The 11,325-nt window shown below is 45.7% G+C and overlaps 1 protein-coding gene across 1 annotated transcript; it reads right to left on the bottom strand.

Annotated features, from left to right (window-relative positions):
• On the bottom strand, nt 1-10,392 carry LOC113837446 (gasdermin-C-like). Its single transcript, XM_035449667.1, has 9 exons — nt 10,182-10,392; nt 9,365-9,548; nt 8,090-8,252; nt 6,732-6,843; nt 4,312-4,476; nt 2,797-2,936; nt 1,651-1,771; nt 1,142-1,215; nt 1-433 (listed from the first exon to the last, which is right to left on the bottom strand). The coding sequence occupies exons 1-9, from the start codon at nt 10,390-10,392 to the stop codon at nt 194-196; spliced, it is 1,410 nt and encodes a 469-aa protein (XP_035305558.1). The 3' UTR covers nt 1-193.
• Nucleotides 10,393-11,325: the final 933 nt, after the last annotated feature.

Genomic DNA, 11,325 nt, shown 5'->3' with positions numbered 1-11,325 from the left:
TATGATCAAAACAAGTTATTTATATAATTGTGAATGAATAGTACATTTAAAAAAAGAAAGCTTAGTTAGCATCACCATTGACCCCACCTAGAACACGCACAGAAATCTCCTCTCTTGTCTATGTCAAGGGACCATATCTCAAATGTGTCCAGGACTCAGCACTGGCTGGCTGGGGCCAGGCTCTGAGGAAGATTTAGGCTTCTACAAGTTGCTGCAGACATGACAGGCTCCCATAAAGGGCAGCCATGGGCATCTTGGCTTCCAGATCCCAAGTTGACCTGGGATTATCCAGCTCCATCTTCAGCCCACATTCCTTCAGCAGTTCATAAGTAATGGCCAGGCCCTCCCCCTGGAGTGGGGCCAGGAGCTCAGGCTGGAGAGTGAAGGGGATGTTCCAGGGATACTTGAAGTTCTGCTGCAGGATGCTCTTTACCTGCAAGAAAAACTCTCATGTTGGGCAGACCAGACTGAGACACCAGAGTGAGAAGCATTCTGTCAGAGCAGCAGGAGCCACACAGGGAAATGAACGAAGCAAGACCAGAAGGCACCTTGCATAGGTTCCGAAGCTACAACTCAGTAATAATAAACTCTGTGCTGCAGAAGAGTGTGTGTGTGTGTGTGTGTGTGTGTGTGTTTCTCTGTGTGTGAGGGTGTGTGAGTGTGTGTGTGTGTGTGTGTCATGTGTGTTTCTCTGTGTGTGAGGGTGTGTGAGTGTGTGTGTGTGTGTGTGTGTGTGTGCATGTGTGTTTCTCTGTGTGTGAGTGTGTGTGAGTGTGTGTGAGTGTGTGTGCACATGGCTAGCCACACTTTTGTATTTATAGATTAATGGGTGGGAAGAGAAAAGACAATTTATAAATGGTAACAGTAAAGAAAGAAAGATGTACCTGACTTTTATCCCCTTAGTTCCACAGATGCCCTCCTGGGTGGCTAATTTAGACTTACTGAGTCTTGCTTCTTGAGGCCCCATAAGTACAGAGATGCTCATGACAGGTTAAAGTCCAACAAGCCTGCTCCTCAGATACAGAAGGCAACCAGGAGGTTCCTGGCTCATCTCCTTGTAGAAACTTTCTTCTAGAATGTCCTTGCACTTCCTGCTTTCATCTCCCCCTCCCTGGAAGCCAGCCCCATGGGGGTTTCTTACCAGCTCTCTTTGCTGGAGGAGCAGTCTCTTCTCCATGGACAGGGCCAGCAGATTGAGTTGGGTATCACTCAGCACTGGGGGAGAGACACATGAGGAAAGAGAATGACAGACTCAATATTTGCATCTTACCATGAATTAGGACACCCAATGAAAGGAGAAATGGGGGACAGAGGAATGTGCCCCATTGGACTTGAAGGTCAAGCTCACTGCCCTAGAAAGGACATCTGCCCTGGAGCTGGGCTCTAGAATCCTAAACATCTTGAAAATCTAAGAGCTGAGGCAGGAACCATCTTGCCAGAAAGTCTATGTTAGGAGCTTGGTGATGGCTTACTCTCTATACCTCAGACTCCATCTCTGGCACATGGACTGTTCTCAAGCTAGCCTTGCTGACCTTAGAGAGAAGAGGGATTGACAATGATCATGAGAACTCCAGACCTCTTGGGAGGAGCCATCTAAAACAACCCTGTGAGAGCCAGCACCAGGACCCTAACACTTTCCCCAAATCTTACCCATTAGGGCGTGAAGAAGATAAAGAATGAGGTCCTTTAGGCCAATCCATGGGTCCTTTCGTAGCTCATCTAGGATCACACCACCTGGGCCATGCATGTGCCCCAAATCACCCAATTCCAGCTAGAAGGGACAGGTGTTCTGTTAACAACATTCCCACTGCTGGGGTCCAGTTGGCTTTATTATGCTGGACCAGTGCTCTGCCATGAAGCTACAGCCTGGCTCCCTTTTCCTTCCACTTTTCTCTTTTGTGTCACAGGGTCTCATGCTGTTGCCAGCACCAGCACTGACCTTGCTGTGTAGCCCAGGAAGGCTTTGAACTTGCAACATTCCTGCAAGTAGCCTCAGCTTCCCATATCTGGTTCAAGACCATTACTGTGTCATGTGCCTATGTCCAGAGAAGTTAATCAAGGTGTGGGCTATAGATTCTGCCTCCCCCAGAGAGTCCTGAGCAGAATTCGGTGCCACACTCTCCAGCCCTCATCATTGTACAAGGAGGCCTTATCCCCACTCTTTGACATCTTTCTCAGTCTCCTGGGTACCATGTGCATCCCTCCTCCCTCATGTATCTTAGCACCCCTAATGGGGGAAGTGCTTCTGTGTATGTGTTTGTCTTATTGCATGATAAATAAAGTACTGTTTGGCCAATGAGGCAGCAAGTTAGACGGGACTAGAAGTCAAGGAGGATTCTGGGAAATGTAGTAAAGAAGTGTGATCCAGGCAGGAAGTGACATAGCAGGCAAACTCGTGTATAAGCAAGGACAAGAAGGAAGTCTTCCCTTTTCTCTCTTCCTCCTGGTCTCTGCTCTCTACTTGCCATGTGATCCACCTTCAAGAGAGGGAGCCAGTGGAAGGCATCCTCAATAAGTTAAGTCTTATAAAATATATAGATTTATGATATTTAAGACTGAGTTAGCAGATGAGAAGTCCTAGTCATTGGCCAAGCAGCATTTGTGCCTAATATAAGTCTCTGTATGTTACTTGGGACGTTAACGTGGTGGTGGGCAGAACTCGGGCCGCTGGCAGAAGGCTCCCACCTGGAAGCAAGGCTTGGGCAGCTTGCAGTAAAGACTTATTGTTACATACCTCCATCACCCAAACTGTCCCTGACAGGTTTGATCATCTCTAGGCAGCTATGGAAATCTCACCATGATCATCAGGTCATACAGAATCTCCTTGTCTCTGAGCATGGGCAGGAGGCTGGAGAACACAACCTCTTGAACATCCTTTGACAGTATAGCCAGTTTCCATGTTTTCTCAGAAATCTCATTTTGTAGATGCTGGAAATCTGCTCACAGTCAGAAACACCCATCAGAAGTGAGAATAATTCTGCAATTAAATATCCCTAGGATGGTAAGTCCTTCCCTTCAATACCATTTCCAGTGGCTACAAGCATCTCCATTGATAGCCTGCCTGGGCCCAGTGAGGCAACTACCATGAAGCTAGACAGACTAGACAGCAGGCAGCTTCAGCACTCTGGAAGGAGGGGACACAGCACTGGGAGTGCAGATGGGAACCCTGAAAACTGGTTAGCACAGGTGGGAGAAAAGTGACCAAGTGTTCATTCTGGGATGTCATAAGGAAATGTCCTGTTGGACCCCAGAGATGACACCACTCAGTGTTTCCAAATCAGTTTTCAAGTGTGACAAATGGGGACACGATAAGGGATCAAGTACGTTGTATTTGTAAGGCACCTGGCATGTAAGAGCTCCCTTATGAGTAAGAATCTGCACTGTCTATGGAGAGTTAGCCAAGCACCACACTTTGGGAAACGCTGTTTCTTGCCAAGTGTCCTCTGGGTGACCTGTGAATGTGAGAGGTCACCATAGAGGAAGCTCCAAAGACATGGGCATTCTCATCTGATTATTTCACATTGTCCATGCTGGAGTGTGGCCTGCTTCCTGGTAAATCCCAGTGAACATGAGTCCACACGGCTGTGCTTGTGTGAGCTGAACTAACTAAAAATGGGAAAGGAGACCTCGGTTTTATGAGTTCCATAGAAAGTTGTCGTTTGAGTTCCAAGCCTGGGGTTTACTGCTTGAAATTGAGGTTCCCACCAAAAAACTCACCATGGCATAAGGGTTCCTCTATCCTTCCTAGAAAAGAAGACACACACATTGGAGAGTCCCTCTCCTGCCATCTCCTCTTGCCCCATCCAGTCTGTATTTTCTGCATCCCACAGGAACCAGAGCCAGGTCTAGGGCTGAGCACAGTAACATGGCCCAGATCTCCATAGCAACCCCACCAGACACACACTCACCAATTGGAGAGATGTAATTTAACTCCCAGTCTAGAAAGAGAAAATACATTTGCTGCACAAGAATTAACATTTGACCTTACTTCCCCTGTACCCCTGACATTTCTCTATCCTCCACCCCCGCCCTAGTGCAAAAGACCAGATCTCAAGACCCTGGGTAAAGACAGCCAGGTGGGTCATTGTTATTTGGGTGTCAGCATGAAGGAGCAGGTTTGACTTTCAGGTCCCCAGAAGTGTTCACTCACCTAGCTGTCTTCTAGAATGTGGCCCTGGAGAGAGAAGGTAAAAGGGTTCACTCACCAAGACTCAGGCTCGCCACCACTCCCCCTCCTCCTGTTCTTCCCAACCCCTCCATCCACCCTCAATTTTCACCTGGGAATTCTGCTTTCCCAAGAAATTCCCTAGGATAAATCCATCCCCATGGAGATGCAGTCCAACAGAAACATACTTATCTCAATTTCTAAAGAATATGATTTGGGTTGAAAGTATTGAGATCCACTTAGGAACCTAGGTTGCATACGAGGTATCCCTAGAAGAGTTTTCTTCTTGGCCTTAGCAGAAAGGAGAATGGCTGAATGGAAAAGAAACTCGGTTAGTAGACATACAATTACACCTGCTAGAGTAGTCCCCATACCCCATTTCCAGACTCTCAGAACTAACTCCAGGGATGATGTCAGCATAGACACTACCTCTGTGACCAGGAACCAGGTCCTTAGACAGGTGCCCTGAAACTTGCTTTTTATTTTACTGAATTATGTGTGTTTGTTCACTGTGTGTGTGCATGCCGACAGCACATGGAGAGGTCAGAAGACAACTCTGGGAGTCAGTTATCTCCTTCCAACATGTGTTACCTCAGGGTGGAGCTCAAGGCATCAGGCCAGGCTCAGGTGCCTTTACCAGACAATCCCTCCCACCAGCCTGAAACCTGCATTTCCAATAGGCATCAAGGTGACCATCAAGCCCTCTGACATCCCAGAATTCCCCATGAGGGCAGGGGAGCCAGATCAACAGTTAAGAGACACTGCTGCTCTTGCAAAGGACCACCCACGTGGCAGCACCATCTTCTGGCCTTCTTGGGGCATTGCAAGGACACATGCAGGAAAAACACAACCCCTCATAACACAGGAATAAAGAAATAAATAACTCCATGAGGTAAAGCAGAGTAGCTTCCCCCTTCCCTGTCATATAGAGTCCTTGTCAGCCTTCAGTCACCAGCTGTCCCCTCCTTGTCCACTCTCAATCTGGCAATCTTTCATTGTTCTGCATTGTATCCATAGTGAACTGCTGAGGCCTGAGACTTCCTGACAACAGAGTTCAAGCATTTGACACATGAAATGATGGGGGGGGAGGATGACAACATTTAATGTGGGAACTAACAAAGTTAAAAACAAAGAGCAAACTTCAGAGTGTGTCTGCAAGTCACATTCTGAGCACTAGGGGGCGAACAGGCCATCTTGTCTACACAATCAGACACAGGAGGGAAGGGACCCAACTGGTACAATGGGCTGACAGGCAAGCACAAATTTAGTCCTCATAACAGACCAGAAAGGACTTAATAATTGTCACATCACTGGCCAGCTGCTGAGGAGAAAACTGTCCCTTCTCATGTCTGAGGGGAAATGAGATATCTACCCCACCCCCAAGCTGACATGAAGACAGGAAATAAGTGATGGCTAAGCATCCGACCCTAAACTGTCTTAGTCCTCAGGTTAAACAAACTCTTTACTTAACCAGACAACACTCTCTGCACCTTCAGAGACCTCACCCAGAGCCCCCTCCCATCATCACCTCCTCTCACACAGCCCCCCTTTATTCAGCTCCCCTAAGTGTCCTCTCCATGGGACATCACTTTTCTCCTTCCAAGCCACCTCAGGTTTTATAGTTTATCTTACAGGGAGCTCCCCTGGATTCGGTCTCCACAAATACGGCCTTGCTTCTCTGAGTACAACATCTGCTCTGATCAGATTTGGGTATTTTGTTTGTTTGTTTTCTGTTAATATTTTTAGTAAAGGGTTCATTTTTCACTTAGCGTGATCAGTAACAGTAAAGACTTCTCCCCCAGGCATTTTGACGGTATCTCGACCCTTGTACCCACTCCCCACCCTATGACTCTGCCATGGGTGCCAATAGTTTGTAGATAATCCTTCTCTAGAAGTCATCATCCAGTAATTATCCCATACTGTAAATGCTTCCTTGTCTACTGCTGCCAACTAGGGGATTGACTCTGGGACTTTCCCTTGACTAGAATTTACAAGGTAAATATTTCAAGTGTGTGTGTGTGTGTGTGTGTGTGTGTGTGTGTGTGTGTGTGTGTGTCTGTGTGTGTGTCTGTGTGTCTGTGTGTCCGTGTGTTGGGGGGAGATGGTACATTTCAAGCTAACAGACATGGAGAAAAGCCTGTGCTGTGTTGCCCATGCATTCTGTCTACAGTTTCATATGTGCTCTGCTTCCATTATTTTATAGAGATTTAATGTGGGTTTAAGAATCACCTAGAGTACCTGGTGTCTCCCTGCTGATCTTCTGAGAGTGGCAGGACCTTGACTGGCTACAGATGGATGACTAGAGATGCCTGGGGTTGGGCCCAGGCTTCATTCAGCCCAAAACACCTCCATCTGAGCACTCCGGATTGGATCCTTTCCCAAACAAGAGACTATCTCTGCACTACAGATAGTAGTATTTGAGCTTGGCCATGCTTAGGGGTGGCTAAGGCTGGTGAGACATGTGCCTGGGACACTGAGAATGCTACTCCAGGTCTATAGTCAGGAGAGAACAGGAGGGTCAGGTCATGGGACACCCCACACCCACTTATCCCCCACAACTGCTCACCACAAGTGTCATTCTCAATGACCAATTGCTTCTTCTTGTAGGCCACCACTGCACCCTTTAGGATAGGCACTGAATCCTTTCTTTCCCTTTGCCACTCTCCCTGGGCTTGAACCTGGGAAGACAAAATATTCCTAGAGGTTTATATTTCTTCGTCTCATAAAAAATATGTTTATTTTTCATCAACGCAACATGTGCCTATGGTTGAAAAGTCAAATCTAGAAAGCTCATGAGAAAACACCAGCAGTCTCTCACTTCCCCTTCCTCCCGGTCCTCATGTTCAATTATTGCTTGTCCCCCTTGTAGGACAATATTTACCTACAATGAGATTTGGGAGGTGAGCCTGGAGAGGCCTGGCAGCTGAGCCCAGAGCTCCATGAATGCCAGGCTGGTGTCTACCGCTGAGCAATACAAACACAGTGAACGCGGTGCTAAGAAGTTCTTAGCACTAAATGTCTACATAAAGAAGCTGGAAAACTCCCCCAGCAGTGAATTAACAGAACAATTTGAAAGAGCTAGAACAAGAAGAAGCAAACTCACCCAGAAGGAGTAGATGACAAGAAATAGTCAAACTGAGGGCTGAAATCAATCAAACGGAAACAAAGAAAACAATACAAAGAATCAATGAGGCAAAGAGAAGCTAGAACTTTCTTCCAGAAACAGATGGAAGCAGATGCAGAAATCTGCAATTAACCAATGGACCAAGCTCCTGGAGTCCAGTCAAAATGAGGGAGGAGCAAATAACATAAACAAAGGAGTCAAGACCATGATGGGGAAACCCACAGAATCAGCTGACCCGGGCTAGTGAGAGATCACTGACTCAGGACTGACAACTGGGGATCCGGCATAAGACCCCTTAATATAGGGGACAGTGGTGTGACAGGGACAATATATGAGGCCACTGGCAATGGGTCCAAGATCTAACTCTAATGCACAAACTGACTTAGTGGAGCCCATTCTCTATGGAGAGATACCATGCCCAGCCTAGACACAGGGCTGTGGGGGTGGAGAGGGGCCTTGGTCCTGCCTCAAAGAGATGATGGGACAGACTTAGTAGACTTCCTAGGGGAGGCCTTACCTCTCTAAGGAGCAGATGGGAAATAGGATGGGGATAATTAGGGGGAGCGGGAGGAGAGGAGAGAGGGGGAACTGGGATTGGAATGTAAAAGAAATAAATTTATAAATTTAAAAGTATTGCAACTACAGCAAAGCAAACTGAGATCAGGAATTAGCATATATTACATTCAACCAGTAGAGAAAAATAATGACTCTCTGAGCCCTAGAAACCGGTACCCAGAAGCCCTTGAGAAGCCAGGGTGCACTGGCCACACTCCTGATTTCTTCACATCCCTATCCCACACCTTGCCAAACTGGGGGGTGAGCACTTTTCCTTGTAAGTTGACACTGCTACTGTCTTCCAGCACTGTACCCTTGGTCACTTCAAAGGCCTCTGTCACCACATACAGGTCCGTTGCTCCAATCCGGCAATCCTTCACAAATGATGGCTCTTTATCCACCAGTTTCCTGAAGGTGTAATATGAGAATGAGAAGATCCAAATGGCTAATTTCATAGACACAGAGACCAAACCATGAGAAAGAAAAAAGACAGACAAAAAACAAGCAAACAAGAAAGAGAAAGAAAATGTGAGCCAGCCTTTTAGAACTAAAGAGATTTCGTCAGCTTCAGGTTGGGGTATAGAACAAAGAGGTTGGTGTGGCCCAGTCTGTACTCTGTGGCCATGCAAGTCTGAAGACAGGAACTCAGATCCCTGGGTTAAAGCCTGATGTGGTTATAGTTGACTGTGTGCTTCACGTGCCTGAAGTCTGCTGAGGCAGCAGACAGTAAATGCTCTTGCTGTAACAATGACAGTGACTGAGCTGGCAGAGGGGATCAGCACATACAGGTGGTTGTTGACATGAGTTTGATTCCAGGACACACACAGCAGAGGGAGAGATCTGACTCCTGCAAGCTGTCTTCTGACTTCTATATTTCAGCCATGGCATGAGGGTGCACACACACACACACACACACACACACACACACACACACACAGAGAGAGAGAGAGAGAGAGAGAGAGAGAGAGAGAGAGAGAGAGAGAGAGAGAATAAAAAATTTAATAAAGAAAAAATTTTAAATAATGTTTCCCAGGTGGAATGAAAAAGTTACCGACATACATATGCATATGTAAGATGGGCTGACTTATATGCTCATATCACACCTAAATGCTGCAATAAAACATACATTTCTACTTCTACATTGTATCTCAGAAGAGCTGTGGTAGAAGTCAACTAAGTCCCAAAGAGCTGCGGTGTTCACGTGGTTACTACAGTCTTCCTCACATTTTAGTCAACGTCCAACCATTTGCTTCTACGATTCTTTCCTCCCTACACGGCCATCCTCGGGACAGTGAACACAAGTTTCCATCAGATCAGAACCTTTGTCTGTCTGTCTTGTTTTTCTGTCCCCATCACATTAATAGGACAGTCATGGGTGATTGTGTATTAATGAGTATTATTAGGGCATTATAAATCATTATTTCAATGACTTGTAGAATGATGTGAGTTGTCATAAACCCTCTCATTGCCTCTTTGCCTACGAGAAAACATCCCAGAACTTGGCTGACCCATCCTTTCACCTGTTCTGAAGAATTTCCAGTTTTGAGGCTGGGATGCTGGTACACTGAACCTCGATGTTGTATCCGGCGGAATGAGCAAACTCTGCTGATGCACCTCCTTCTGCAACGACTTTGGCACCCAGGTGACCCTTCAGTTTCTGGGATACAGTGCATTTGAGCGGGATGGGAGCTGACACTTCAGGCTCTGAAGAGGAAATGGGACAGAAGTTTAGCCAAGAATTCACTGCTCTAGAGAATAGGCGATATGAGGCCAGTTCCCTTCCTCATTTAAACCTTAGTCAAGAAGCTAGTTAATAGTTAATTATATATAATAAATATAATCAGTTAATAAGTGAAATGTCAATTACTACAGAGGGGAAATGCCAGAACCAAGGCAAGCATAGTCTTAATCCTCAAAAGGAGAAGCATCATTTGCGAAGTGTCTCCTGACATTATCTTTCCAAGTACAGAATCCAGCCCCGGGGCAGCTCTCTGAAGAAGGAAAAGGTCTTGGACTTGCAGACAGAGTAACCTCAGTCTGGATCCTGATTCTAACCAGTTTGAACTGTGTAACTTCAAACAAGTTGTTTTAGGAACCTCAACTACTTTTTCTGTAACATGGGTATCATATCCCCGTCTAAAGAGGCTCTTGGAGTACTCTATGACCAAATGCAAGGAAGGTTCCAGAAAATGAAGGGATGCCTAGAGGACCTTCCTTGTCCTTTGCCTTTAAGAGGGATGGCTCATGAGCTACCTGTCTGAGCAGCTCATGGGTCTAGGATGTTGCACCACTGAAAATGCCGGTGTTTGCAATTCTCTGCCCCTTGACTGACAATACCTGGGACTGGAAAATTTGGCTCTAAGATCTGCAGGAGTGAATATCCAATTGGGATATCTTCAGTTTTCCAAAACAGTGACTGAGCAGTCTTCTGCAGTATCTCAAACTGACGGAACTTCGTTGCATCTGACAGACGTTTGACAGGACACAGATCTTTTCCTTGAAGCTTTTTGACCACATCCTTGCAAACCCAGTCGAATGAGTGGGGCATGTTGCTAGTGTCAGACAGAAGGAAACACGCAGTTTAGTTGAGAAGAGGAAGAGTGTGGTTGACTCTCACTGATTCCTGGTGTTTTTCATAAACCACCAAAGTGTGAGAAAGCCTTCACATGACCACACAACAGAGATGGACACCTCCGAGCTATCCTTGAACTATCCCAAATAGTCAAAATAGGGACCCAGTCTAGAGACCCACCTAAAGATGAATGGAACAGAGGCTGGAGGGATGGCTCATAGGTTAACAACACTCTGTTCTTCCAGAGGGCCCAGGTTCAATTCCCAGCACTTATATGGCAATTCCCAACCATCTTTAACTCCAATTCTAAGACATCCTATGCCCTCTGCTAACCTTCTCAGGCACTAGGCACAGACATAGTGTACACATATAGACAAAACTTCCATATACATAAAAATACATAATTTTAAAAGAGAATGGACAAAGAAGATATGTATACATGCATGGTTAAGTTTTATTCAGCCATAAACTGTGGCATTACACCATGCACTGAATGGAACTCAAGACCATCATGCCAAACAAAATAGACTAAGCACAGAAATACAGATATTGCATGCATCTCTCGTACACACATACTACATGATATGTATATGAGTATGTATACAAATGTATATACACAAGTGTGTATGTATATGTATATACACATAAATATATACACATATACACATAAAATATGTATTATAAAGCATGAAATCAGAAAGGGACAATTGTCAGGGAGTTGGGGACTGTGGAGATGGGTCAGGAGAACTAGAAAACATAACGAGCAATCATATGTGAGAATGCCACAGTGAAACCCATTATTTCATGCTAATTTAAAATGACAATAAATACCAAAAGAAATAAGTGTGCTAATGACTTGGATAGGCATTTCTCTAAATAAGAAATGTAATCAGTCCCTTGCCTAGTGAA

Source organism: Cricetulus griseus, chromosome 10 (genome assembly GCF_003668045.3).
Source record: "Cricetulus griseus strain 17A/GY chromosome 10, alternate assembly CriGri-PICRH-1.0, whole genome shotgun sequence".
Lineage (NCBI taxonomy): Eukaryota > Metazoa > Chordata > Mammalia > Rodentia > Cricetidae > Cricetulus > Cricetulus griseus.
Note: the sequence above shows the minus strand (reverse complement) of the source record. Positions and strands in the feature narration are given on the sequence as shown.

Excerpts from the sequence above, each read along its gene's own strand:
- LOC113837446 (XM_035449667.1), bottom strand. The coding sequence starts at position 10,392 with ATGCCCCACTCATTCGACTGGGTTTGCAAGGATGTGGTCAAAAAGCTT. Across the intron at positions 6,844-8,089 it reads TCACCCCCCAGTTTGGCAAG|GTTCAAGCCCAGGGAGAGTG; the intron begins GTGTGGGATAGG and ends TTGTCTTCCCAG. Across the intron at positions 1,772-2,796 it reads TGTATGACCTGATGATCATG|CTGGAATTGGGTGATTTGGG; the intron begins GTGAGATTTCCA and ends TGTCCCTTCTAG.